Genomic DNA, 14,420 nt, shown 5'->3' on the forward strand with positions numbered 1-14,420 from the left:
GTTAATTTTGTATTTTTGCATTGAAATCTGAAATTAAGGTAAACTTATCACAGTTTGAATACTCTTAACTTCCTAATGTTTTTAGCGCCTTGATGTTACACCCCCAGGTCATACAAACTGTTGTAGATGCATGTCATTAAATGTGTATCCCTCTGTAAATGTCATTGGATGGGAGAGAGAGAAGGAGGGATAGTCTGTGTTCACTGGTGCTGGGAATAGCACTTGTTGACCATAATATATGTTCCAGTCTGTTCCTTTTGTAGTTAGTTTGTTAGAGTTAAGCAGTGTCATAAAAAACAAAAAACCTACTTAATTGGTATTAACTAAAAATCACTCTGCAAAGAAAGAACACACTAAAGCAAGTGCAAGTCTTATGTCACCAGTGAGTGCCTTATTTATACTCCTGAAGTTAACAGTCAGAAGTCATAAAAGAGGAATATATACAATAGATTTGTTGATCGAGTTTAAGGTTTAGTGATCAAGGGTTACAAAAGTGGTGGCAAATACTTACAATTCACGAGAACTAGACTATTACGAATTAAAGTACTAATTGATTAGGTTTTTTTTATATATATATATATGTACATGTACATGTACTTTTTGATGAAACTATCATCATATCTTCGGGTGGAAAAATGCACAAAAACAAATGATTGTGCCTGTGGCACAAAAATCTTTCTGTTTGAGGTGGGTACTTCCTGCCTGTGTTATCTCTCCATCAGGGCGGCTAGCACAAGGGGTGAAGGACAAGGCACAAGAGAGAGAGGGGAGTGTCACTAGTGTCACACGGGGTGCATACTGTATCTGTTTGTTGGTGGCTTGAAGGGACGTTAGAAAGATGTGTGCAGGTGTCACATCCGTTAAAGCTTACATAATATTTGTTGTGTTCCGATAGGTTCACTCCATTATAGAATGTTTACCATCCATAACGTGGGCCAGGGAACAAACAGTAAACCCTGTAACTCCACTGTTTTTCTTAAGCAAAAAACATAGTAAATCTGCTAATTTGCTTACATTCATTTATATTTATAAATTTGTTAAATATTAAAGTCTACTTGTCTACTTATTCATGATAATTCTGTTGACTAAGTCATGAAGTTATTTTCATAATCAATGCCATTATGACTTTTGAAATTTTATCTGTATTCATTATTAATTTAATGTATTTACAATTTTAATTTTAATAGATTAGCTGTAATGAAATAACGTGATATTTATTTGCGAGTTTAATTGCATTCGGGTTTCATTTATAATTCAAACATGTTACAATCTGTCATCTGAAGGATTGACTTTATTTTAGTCTTTAGTTTATTACAATCGGACCTAAGGTACAAAAGTAGTTACTGATGTTTTAACAGCGTGTAATCTTGGATACAAAGAATTGCCAAATGTGCTGGACAGTAGCAACACCTTTCGACAGTTTTCTGAACTTTTTGAATGCTTGTTCTCTTTCCGCCTTTGCTCAGCCACAGGGTATGTTGACACAAAGGGTAGAAGAGAGAAAAGGGCCGTAGAGTGGCCTGGGTACGGTTGTGGAATGGGGAGGGGGAAGGGGGGAATCCTCAAGGGCTGGACACCAGCTGTACACTTGAGTCATTGGGAGAGGGACTGAAAAATTATTTGCCTCCAAACCTTAGTTTCTCTTGACAAAGATATTTTGCGGAAAAAAACATTTTGAAGTTCTGGATTATAGAATATGTGAACATAACCTCTACAAAACATGTTTCCAACTTGGTAATAATCACTAGGTGCAAAAGAAACTGCTTGGAAAAAATAGCATCTCTATACAGAAATACTGATTCAAAATCACGTGTGTGACAAAAAAAATTTTTGAATCGAGAACATAACACTTGGCTCAGGCATACAAAGAAACAATGGTAAAAAAAAAAGGCATTGACAACAGTAACAAAAAAAATCTAAAACAGAATGTATTACAGCACTTAAAAGTTATTAATTACCTTTCATTGATGGTTTTTACTACACTTGCAGCAGGTAACGACTAGATGAAGCTGCTGTTGTAAATAATCCATCAGTTTTGTTTGCTTGGTAAGTTTTCGTTGTTCAAACACAAATGTTTCTTTATGTTGGTACTTTTGCATCACTTCCTCTTCTTTAACGAAAAATTTTTGTTTCAGAAAATCAATGAGTTTTTCATAGGAAGAAGCTGCTTCTGCAATAAATAACACTTAGCTTTTTCCCCATCTGGTACAGATCGTCACGATTGTCATTGCTTTCAATATCGTGCTGTCACTTTCTTCAGCTTGTGAATCCTTCTTCTTTTAAATTTCTCAATTTACTACTCTATTAAACTTCATACACACACACACTAGAAAAGTTTGAGAAAATGTACATAAGCTGCAGTATTAGAATGCTCACGTGAATATTGGCGCCTGTAATGTTATAATAGCGCTGCAGGTTCATATTGTCAGTATTAAGAACTAATATGTTTGCAGCCTTCGACACATTACGTCACAACAAGTGCAAGTACATTTATAGTTCAAGTTTTTACTAAAATATGTCCGTTATTTAGAATAGTCTGGTGTTTTGGTGTGCAGATAAAATATACTCTACTGAAAATCAAAGTTCGAAGAATTGCTGATTATAGCAAAGTTATGAGCAAGTGAATCACAATTCTCTTTTCAATAATTTAGTACATATTTTACAAAGATTGTGCTCATAATTGAATTTACTCAGATTATGTAAAAAAAAATTTTTTGTTTTGAAATGACCTCAACCGTCATTACACCCGAAACAGTAGTTTAACCCTATCATGATAAAATATAAATAATATATGTATTTTATTAAGTTAATTTATCTTAAGTAATCTTTTTAATTATTTTTTAATGTTGTGTATATCTTGTCTGCTAAATATGGTGATAATTTTTAACATTCTGCTTTTGGAATGAACAAGCACTGTAATAAGGTATTTGGTTAAAAATTTATAATCTTTATTTATTTATTTTTTAATTTTCTATCTTTACAGATAGAAGGCATGACTTGTTCATCGTGTGTGAACAAGATTGAAACAAATGTTAAGAAACTGAAAGGAGTTTCCAGTGCATCTGTAGCCCTGACAACTCAGCGGGGAAAGTTTCAGTTCGACATAGAACTCACCGGACCAAGAGATATAATGGAAGCGATTGAGAAGATGGGCTTCACCACGTCTCTTTTAACAGGCAAAGATAAAGATTCGCGTAGCTATCTCGATCACAGGTGCACCATTTTTCTCCCACTACTAGCTTTTATTTAGTTAACCTTATTGTTTATTTGACCAAATAACATAATTCTGCATGTTTAAGAACATCCTTTAGTCAGTAGCTCATATACCAATCATTGAGTGGTGTAATGGCAGCAGTTTTCTTTCATCTCTCTAGCAAGCCACAACTTTGATTTTGGTATAGCATATTTTACTTGAACATTTTCATGATTAGGCTTGTTCACATTATTGTTAATGTTGTTTGTTAATTCATAAACAATTAATTAAACACGGAGCTAGCAAGCTTATGCTAAAGAAGTATATTCATTACAAATTTGTCACTCCTTTATCTAAGAGGAAGATATTTTGAGTAAATAGAAAGAATGGACAAAGTCTTGATCAGTTGAGCCAAGCTATGTCAAATTGATAGGAGTTGACTTACCTTGAATGAATAATGAATGAATTAATTAATTAATTAACTCGGGCTTAATGTCTGGTCGGCATGGAAGTCACTAGAGATGATGAGGGGTGAAGTGATCAGATGAAGCTGTGATGGATTGTATTAGCTAGGGAAAACCCATGGGTCACTGCAACATCACCACATTTCCCGTTTGCGAGAAATACAGGTTTGACCTCGCCGGAGATGGATCCTGGATCGTCTGGTGGGAGGCAAGTTCTCTGACCAATAACCACCGTAACCCCTGAATTTCCTTGAAAATTGTCATAAAGCTCACTAAGTTGGAGTCTCCAGTACTATATTGTGTTGTGTTGTGTTGTTGAAGTAAACTATGATAACTATGATATACGACTCAGTAAAGAAGCAATATCTTATATTATTGTGGTCAAAATTGACCCGTACACTTGAATTTTGCTATAAACTTATTTAATTGTATATAATAATACTAATACTAGGCTATAATATTTATTAGGTTTATTTTGCATGTACCTAGTTAGTAAAGATGTATGTGGTTAAGTGTAAGACAAGGCAGTACGTCTTAACTTCGCCACTTAAAATAAGACAATAAATAAATAAATAAATAAATAAACAAACAAGTTGTTTTACTCTGTCATAACACTTGTGGCTCAAGAAAAAAAATTGGAAATTATTACAGAATGAAATGCAATCATATTTCTTGTATCCTTTAGAGATAATGATAATGTTGACAGAATGAGGATTTGCTTTGCCTTTAAGGCCTCCGTCTGCCCAGGCACACATACGGTGCACAGAGTTTCAGGAAAAACAACGTGATTTCAAAACTACTCAAGATATCCAAGTGGGGTCTGTTTACGAAAAGCATTTAAGAATTCGCTGAAGTCCGAAAAGTACTTTTTATTTCAGATTGGGTTTTTAAACTGTATTTTTAGAAGTTAAAATGACTGAAATGCATGTTTTCAGAATACTGTTTAGGCGTAAAACAATTGGTACAGAGTCTTGAAAGCACTTACCTTCATTCTATGCCATATAATGTTACAATCACCACTCAAATTTCACATTTGTCCTATGAATGACAAAAAGACTGTGCCATTTTACAGCCTTGCACTTAGAGGTGATACTGTGCTAGAAGCACCAGCAAGCTTCGCACTTATCATCCCTCCTCACTAACACAAATACACCTAGACTAGACGGGCCCATTAAAAGCAATTATGACTACAATTTTCCATAATACTGCATTTAGCCCATCATACAGCTGATAACAATGTTACCATTGTCAGGGGGCAGATTAAAGCTTTTTTTTTTATAAAATTCATACTTTGCAAGTTAGTATTAAGTGTAAGGTGATTTGTAGGTGACAGTTACTGATCCGGGGAAGGGTGGGGTAACTTTGCCCGGTCCCCGTTTCTTTAAAGCTATATTATAATTCATTGCAAACAAGTTACATAAATTTGGTTATTTTTAACTACCTTCAGTTGGGGTAACATTGGCCCTTTGAGGGTAACTTTGGCCCAAGACAAAAAAAATGTTAAACCATGTTACAACTCTTCCAAATATTTATTATATGTGATGATACATATGTTAGGGCAAATGTTACCCCAACTGACGGTACTTACTGGAAAATCAACATCTTTAAACTTTTCTATTCACTTCAAATGTTGACATACACTCCCGATGTTGTTCTTAAGACTCGATGCAAGTTTTTTGAAAACCCATAATGACTTAATGTGTCTACACCATCAAACTGCATAGCAGTTTTTCCACAAAATTTTATTCTGAGGAATATATCTTGCTTATAAAATTTAAATGCACTGACCAAAAAAGGAAAGTATTTATTGCATTAGTATAGACCTATTTAATACCTAGCTACAACCCATTCAGACTTATTACAATTTAATATCTTATTAAGTATTCTTTTTAAAAAATAGCTGGCTTTTGAAATGTGTAAACTCGTACACGCATAAACTTGTACACACTTTTGCATACACTTGTACACACTTTTGCATACACTTGTACACACTTTTGCATACACTTGTACACACTTTTGCATACACTTGTACACACTTTTGCATACACTTGTACACACTTTTGCATACACTTGTACACACTTTTGCATACACTTGTACACACTTTTGCATACACTTGTACACACTTTTGCATACACTTGTACACACTTTTTCATACACTTGTACACACTTTTGCATACACTTGTACATACTTTTGCACACTCTTTCACACTTTTGCTCATTTCCACACATTTCCACACTTTTGCACATTTCCACACTTTCACGCTCTTACACACTTTTGTACTCTTGCACACTTTTGTACTCTTGCACACTTTTGTACACTTGCACACTTTTGTACACTTGCACACTTTTGTACACTTGCACACTTTTGTACACTTGCACACTTTTGTACACTTGCACACTTTTGTACACTTGCACACTTTTGTACACTTGCACGCTTTTGTATGCTTGCAGACTTTCGTATACTTGCAGACTTTTGTATACTTGCACATATTATCGTACACTTGCTCACACTTTATTACACTTGCTCACACTTTATTACACTTGCACACACTTTTTTATACTTGCATATACTTTTTTACACTTTAACATTCTTTTGTACACTTTAACACTTTTTAACATACTTTTGTATACTTTAACACACTTTTGTACACTTTAACACTTTTTAGCATATTTTTGCACATGTTGCACACCTGCACACTTTGCACACCTTGCACACCTGCACACTTTGCACACCTGCACACTTTTGCACACCTGTTAACTGTTGCACACCTGCACCTTTTGCACATTTTTTTATACTTTTGCATATATAGGCATACTTTTACACACACTTGTACATTTGCATACTTGCACACACACTTGTACATTTGCATACTTGCACACTTGCACTTGCAAACACTTGCACACTTGTGCATTAGAGCATTTGTACCCTTGCACATTAGAGCATTTGCACCCTTTCACATTAGAGCATTTGCACCCTTTCACATTAGAGAATTTGCACCCTTGCACATTAGAGCATATGCACCCTTGCACATTAGAGCATATGCACCCTTGCACATTAGAGCATTTGCACCCTTGCACATTAGAGCATTTGCACCCTTTCACATTAGAGCATTCACGCTCTTGCACACTTGCATATGCACGGTTGTTTCTCTGGGGAGGCTCATTGAGCTATCCCCACTCCGGGGCCATTGGCCTGGTCGGTGAACAGCAGAGCAGCCTTGAGCGGGCTCCATGTGGCGGCATGCGTCTCAGGTTGAACTCAGCCATGCTGCAGGGATAGGCGGGTCACAGTGGTAGCGACCCGCCTACGCCTGACGCCACCCCGACTTTAGGAGTATTTGGGCAGATGGCAACACAGCGGGGTTTGAGCTTATTAGTGTGCACTGTGCCACAGGCAATGTTGGCAAAAAATATTGTTCTTTCATGTATGCATTATTAATTTAATTATTTGTGTAAATCAGTATTATTTAACAGTGTTATGTGAGTATTTTCTTATTTGAGATCATACCCACATCCTTACTATTCTCAATTATTATCTTTTGTTTAGTAAAAATATATTTATAATTTATCTCTATCTATACCTAATAACCAAGAAGTTTCACTTCTGTCACGTGTGGACTCCACACATTTTCTTTTCTATATATTATTTAAATAGGTTTCTCTTTATTAATTTTTCTAGAATAATACGTGTTACTCATGCTGTTAATTTATATTGTTTTTCAAATGAGAAATTGATTAGAAATGTGAATTTTGTATGAAATAATGTTGCCTATAGATGTTATATTATAGAACAAATATGTTATGTACATTAAAAATACTAAATGTTTGTACTTTTTTTTTAATAATGGCTTTTATCTACATCAGTCAGAGCTTTACATTGACTGATTTATTTGTAACAGGGAAGACATTCGTAAATGGCGCAATGCATTCATGGTGTCGCTGATATTTGGAGTACCATGTATGGTCTTAATGGCATATTTTATGACTGCCATGTCATTGGGAGCCATGTCTCATGAAGAAATGTGCTGCATAATTCCAGGATTGTCTTTAGAAAACCTGCTGCTTTTTTTATTTGCTACACCAGTACAAGTGAGTATGGATTATATAAGCATGTGCATATATATATATATATATATATATATATATATATATATATATATATATATATATATATATATATATATATATATATAAAAATGATTCTATCACTAGGAAAAAAAAAAAACATTCAATAATTTTTAATTTGGTTCTTGAAGCTTGTATTTGTCAAAGCCATATGGTTGGTCTAGATAGACCTTGCTTAGTGGCTATAGAAGATTTTCATAATGGAACCTACTAAAATTTTTAATTAGTGTCTGGATTTCATTGTAAAATAATAATATCAAAGATATAATAAATATATATTTAACTATATACAAATTTGTATATAGTATTAATTTTCTAGCAGTCTGTGTTTGTAGGCCAAAAGTTTGGTTACAGAGTCACTGCTACAAAAATGAAAGTGAATCATTATTCAGTGATTTAAGAAATGCATTGAACGTATCTATGATGACATTGGGTGTCAATTACCTAAAAATTAGATTGGGGTTGTGGAATTTATGTCAAAATATCATATTTTTGATGGTGATTGGTAGTGCTGAAGGAAAAACACTTGTGTAAATTTTGGTTTATTGTGTTCAAAGAATTTCCTATCTTTATTTATTTTTGAGGGTATATTTATGTGTACTTAAATATGTAGATCCATGTAATAAACTTTTATTTTATTTTAAGTTCTATGAAACTATTAAGGTTCAGTATTTGAGTCCATAAACTTGTAAATATTCCAAGGCTAAACAATGCAATGAATTAGTAATGCAACAAATTAATAACGTGACGAATCAACAAACAACATTTTTCTTTTCCTCAATAGCTATTCGCTCCCTTCATTCCATAATTATTTCTGAATACGCCCAAGTGTTCAGCAAACGTTTATAGTCTGCCATCCTGCATGTCAACAGCATCTCTAAGAGAGAACCCTCAGGGTTTGTTTACCTTGCGCCACTAGGATGCTCTAGTGGAAAATCATGGCAGATACGCATTTAGTAAACAACCGAGTCGGGAATTACGTGAACAGGTTAAATAATCTTTCTAATAGTAGAAAATGTTAAGTTTATGATTTTGAAATTCTTATTAGAACTGAAATATATTTCCTATATCAATAACATTATTATTTTGTAACTTAGAAATGTTGGTAGTGCCTACATAGGGATGTTATGCCCAAGCCTTATTATGTAAACAATGCAGTACATGAATTATTAAATTTAATTTTAGGTGGTTTAATTTCAAATTGTGTTTTAATATTTATTTAAATATACATCTAATGTATTTAGACATACGTATATTAGTACTGTATAATAATTTTACAGGAGTAGTGTTATGATTGAAATGGTAGTCGGCAAGCACACCTACCTGATTGGAATACAAATTATTTTGATTAAAATACTCTCTTACTGAAAAAATGCATTTGGCTAGCAGAGTTGTGATGAGTGATCGGTTTTACTGGAACGAATAAGGGCGTTACTTTGGGGGATGGGTGTTACTGTGTTTTGTCTAGATCGTCAGGATAAAAAATTTCTATAGTTTATTTTTTTGACATTGCTTTAACCGTGTTTTTCGGTTATCATTGTACCCCTTGCCACTGATTACCCTGTATAATCAGGAGTCTACTGTGTAACTCAATTTCCATTACTGAGCAGGTACCCATTATACCTCATTATATATATTTTCAAAAATGGTCTGTCATTAGCCGAACATGATTATGCCAATGTGCATGCTGACTGTCTGCTGAGACCAGAGTTAAAATGCAATATGGCTCACTTCATTCACAATGGGAAGAATACTACCAGGTGTCCCAATGAACCAATGAGAGAATCGTTCTTTAAACATGTGTCTTTGTCTGCCAATCACAGAGTTCATTTAATACGTAGAAATATCAGTAATTTTTTACTGTCAACCATAAACAACTTAAAAATTTATTCTGATTGGGGGATAATTATCAACCCAGTCGAACACACTACATATAATCAAGTAAATGTGCAATTAATGCTAACACCTGCTAATTAATTTCCCCAAACTGATATAGTACTAAAAATGCCACAACCTCAACAGTGATCCAGAATGAAGTAAAATGTACATTAAATAAAATGATGAAAATTATATATTCTCACATACTAAGCTTATAAACCAAATGTAAACATTTATTAATTTAAAATGGTTTTTGGAAATGCAGTTACATAAAGCCTTAAATAACAAAAGTACTTCAAAAATACTAATGAATCAAAGTAATTGACACACAAAATGACAAAGTAAGCTTTCGATACTTAAGGTCCTCGCCTACCTTGGCACACATACAGTGTACAGAGCTTCTGAAGGAAAAAAAAATTAAAAACTGCTCAAGATATCCGAGTGGTGTTTGTTTACGAAAATATTTTAAGAATAGGCTGAGGGCGAATGTGTTGCCTGTTTCCATATTTTGTTTGTAAACTGATTTTTTAGAAGAGTAAAAATGGCTAAAACACATGTTTTCAGAATGATTTTTAGGCATGATACAGATTCTTGAAAGCATACAAAACTCTTGCATTACACCTTCAGCATCGTTTCTCCGCCAAATAATTATATGGTTACTGCTCAAATATCGTGAGTGCTTTCGAGAATCTGTACCAGCTAGTGTCGTACTTATCATCCCGCTTTACTAACACAAACACATCCATCGCTAGGTTGGCTCCTTGAGGTAAAAATAATCCATCATGCTCCTACTAATTATCAGAAGAAATTACTTATGCTGTTTGTCTCTTTTAATATTAAGGCCATATGCTTATTATATATCAGAGTTACAGGTTTTCTGTCTGGCAGTTAAATTCAAGTTATTTTTTTAATTTCTATATAAAACACTTTAAAAATACAAAATATTTTTTGTGACATGTGACACAGTAGTACCCCTACAAAATACTTTTTTTCTTAAAATACAAATCATTACATCTTGGAACTGCATGAGAGCTTAAATATAAACAATTTTCTATTAAGCATTAATGATTCTTTTCTGGCTTTAAAGGGTGAAGGATTCATTAATGATGTACAAATTTTAAGAAAACTACCAGCTATTTTTTGTAACATGGAGCTTTTTGAGTTTTATTTTTTGCATATTTACTGTGTTAAATTCATTAACTTACTACTAATTGTTTAAGTGCTTTTTTCATATAAAATTATGTAGCTCTTTTTTTTTTCAGTTTAATTTTTTTTAAGTTTCAAATTCAACCTTCAGTTACGTAACACATTTTACATTATTTTAGTAGTTTTAACATTTATAACTCTACTGTGTGTCAAAACATTATCAGGCATTCATAATTTGTTCGTTTTCTAAAGTGCTTACTTAAACTTAATATGTTCCTCATTTACTTAGGTGCTTGATAGTACTATTTTAATTTTTCTGGGACTCTTGCTTAGCTTATAGCAAGGTGGTGCAGAGTAAGACACTGGACTCAAATCCTGGTCCTTCCACCCTGATTTTGGTTTTCCATGGTTTCTGGTAATCACTCCTGACAAATATTCCATGGAGATTCCATCTCCAATTTTCTTTATCTTTGTCGTGAGTCATCATCTATAATGACGTCACTCTGGACAAGATGTTAATCCCAAATAAAATAAAATGTATGAATACTAATATTTCAGTATTTGGGTCATTGTTTATTGAGTTCATATATGGCTGTAGGTAATCGTGAAGATTCCGTTTTTTTACAGTTTTTTGGAGGCTGGCACTTTTATGTGCAAGCGTGGCGAGCTGTTCGACACCACACAACGAATATGGACGTTCTGATTACTATGGCGACTATGATTTCATACTTTTACTCTGTGGCTGTGCTCATAGCAGCTATGATTTTGCAGCAAAAAGAAAGTCCACAAACATTTTTCGACACACCACCAATGTTACTTGTGTTCATTTCTATGGGACGGTGGTTGGAACATGTTGCCAAGGTGAGTCCTTAGTGTAAAAAATAATAATGCATAATTTAAAACTTTTTTCTATGAATTGTTTTATAATTATTTTTTTTTAAATTTGGAACACTGTTCTATTACTGACAAAAAATTAGAACTTCAATCCGCCTTTCAGCTTTAACTAGCTTGCTTATGGCTGTGGGGTACAAAATTATTGACTGGTGCTTATTGTAATTGTGGGATGGTAAATTTGTTTAGTATGTAGCTATAAAGTTTATGGAGATAATAGATGCCTAACAGGACTTAAACACAGTGTTGATTTAGGATGTCCAGTGGTTTAGATGTTATAATCATACATGCACTATAAATAGAGACCTGAAAAAAAATATCAATTGCAATAATGCTAATAATAATGCTAATTTCGGCATTTTCAAATGTAAAATTTTTAATCTAGCATTTTAGGTTGAAAACAGTTATTTACCATGCTTTTGACACATTTTCAAGGAATTTTGTTAAACTCCTTTATATTAATGCATAAATGTTAAAAATGTATTGTAATCATTTAAATTACAATATTTTTTTTTAAAGCCAACAAAGAAAGTACAATTGTCTTGTGCTTGAAAAAAAATTTGTTATTATGGTAATACATTTTTCTTTTCTTTTTTTTTTTACTAAATGGTTTTGTAATGTTTATGGAACAGTGATTAATTTTGTACTTATGTATTTAACTGAGCCTTCACATTTAGTTTGAATAAATCAGCTTGGTAACCAACCTTTCTTGGTCACACTCAAATAAGCAAAAACTATTTTCTAATGAAAACGTCAGTATAAAATACACCGACTCTAATACCAATAACAAAATCTTTGCACAAAAAAATATTGGAATTAGTTTTTAAACCTTTCTACATGCATAGTTTTATAGTTATTGTTTTGATAACAAGAATTATGAATTTAAAATCATAACCTAAAAATATGAAATCCATACGAAGCAATAAATAAGTGCTTTATGAATTGCTTCCATACTCATTAGTAGTGATGAAAACTGAGTACTGGTAGCAATTTGTCATATCCATCTCACAAAAAAAATATATTTTTTGATTATCATTTAAAACCATTGTTGCCATGTGAAGTCTGAAAATAAAACCTTTTTCTGAGGAAAATAACACCTAGTTGTGAGGAAAATAACATCTACGTTTTCAGTCTTTAACTATAAATATTCTGTTTCCAGGGTAAAACTTCAGAAGCATTGTCCAAACTTCTGTCTTTAAAAGCAACTGAGGCAGTGTTGATTACTGTTGGACCACAATTTGAAATTTTAACGGAAAAAATCATTGGTGTTGATTTGGTGCAACGAGGAGACTTGTTGAAGGTAATTATAGTCTATTAATTATTTTGTTTGTTTCTGAAAAGCTGTTTGTAGAAACCTGTTTGTTTTTCATTTTAATTTTCTTCTGAAAATATTTGTTTGTAATTAATACATTTAGTGTGACATTTAGTTTGACTTTGCAATATATTCTTATATCCTTAGATAGTATTATGGTAGTCTTTTTGAACAGGCAGGGTTATTATAAAACAACAATGTTTCTAGGCCTTACAGTTTCCAAGCTGCTTCATCCATATTTGACTGGTCACAATAGGTCTGTGGTTAATTCCCAGCCACCTTTTCCAAGGCTCAGATTGGGCAGTTGTGTTGTCCTCTTAGACCACTGAGGAATCATCCTGCTAAGTCTTACCCAACAAGTTCTCCTGAGATCATCGGCCAATGGCAGTGCTGGCAGCTCTTACAAGTCTGCAGGCTGATCACATAATAATTGTGCTCTCCACATTATTAACATATTGGTTAACACTTCTTAAACTGCACATCGTAAGGAAATTTTAGCTATTGAATCTGTTGCAAGTGAACAAGTGTCTTCTAAGTACTTAGCATCCAATTTTATGTTGTTTTTTTGTTAGTGAAAACTTATTTGGCAAAACTTTTTATGTTTTCATGTTGCTAAATTGGCTTTAAACAATACATTGTATTACATTATTCTCAGACTAGATTTTTATAAAATTTGCTATTATGTAAATGTCTTTGTATCTTTTTTGTAGTTTTTAAATATTAGGTACACTAGTTTTGATTAGGCAGCCACTATAACAATTTTAATTGTAATTTATTTTAGCCTATTCTATTCTTAACACTCTGTACTGATATTTCATACATTCATTTAAATTTTTTCAATTCACAAAGCTGTTATGCATAATTTTGGTGGATAGTATCTATAGAAAATTAAAAACCTTTTTGCTATGTTCTTGTAACTTTCTAACCGATAATGTTAAAACTAGATGTACAAGAAGTGCAATAATGGAAAAGAATAAATAAATATTCACTGAAAGGAAAACATAATATTTTTTACAAAGAGGGGTTGGCAAAACTATTTGGAATATAGCATGAAAGGTTTTAACCAAACATCGTATTTAGAAAATACCTAACAATAGCATGCAGTTTCCTTTGTTCCTTTAGCTAATTGAAATATTACTGTGGTTTGGCAGGTTGTTCCAGGGGCAAAGATTCCAGTTGATGGCAAAGTGGTCTACGGCCATTCCACTTGTGATGAGTCGCTAATTACAGGCGAGTCGATGCCTGTTCCCAAAAAAATAGGTGAGAATACAATTTTATCTTAGTTAAGATTTACGAGTACCTAAATGCAGTCAATGCTTGATCAGCCATAGTCAGCTTATCACTTTGTGGCTTAACAGCATTTACTAAGTTTTTTTATAACCTCTCACAATAATACACAGAAAAATACTC

General features: G+C 33.1%; 1 protein-coding gene across 3 annotated transcripts in view; it reads left to right on the forward strand.

The window, feature by feature from the left end:
- LOC134529555 (copper-transporting ATPase 1) overlaps positions 1–14,420 on the forward strand; it is a 127,903-nt gene that overhangs the window by 78,386 nt on the left and 35,097 nt on the right. For all 3 annotated transcript variants that reach the window (XM_063363773.1, XM_063363775.1, XM_063363774.1), the window contains 5 exons: positions 2,984–3,213; positions 7,558–7,747; positions 11,435–11,668; positions 12,858–12,998; positions 14,162–14,270. In XM_063363773.1, the coding sequence (XP_063219843.1) occupies positions 2,984–3,213; positions 7,558–7,747; positions 11,435–11,668; positions 12,858–12,998; positions 14,162–14,270 (904 nt within the window). The remainder of the gene's footprint in view (positions 1–2,983; positions 3,214–7,557; positions 7,748–11,434; positions 11,669–12,857; positions 12,999–14,161; positions 14,271–14,420) is intronic.

This window comes from Bacillus rossius, chromosome 2, assembly GCF_032445375.1.
Source record: "Bacillus rossius redtenbacheri isolate Brsri chromosome 2, Brsri_v3, whole genome shotgun sequence".
NCBI classification, from domain to species: domain Eukaryota; kingdom Metazoa; phylum Arthropoda; class Insecta; order Phasmatodea; family Bacillidae; genus Bacillus; species Bacillus rossius.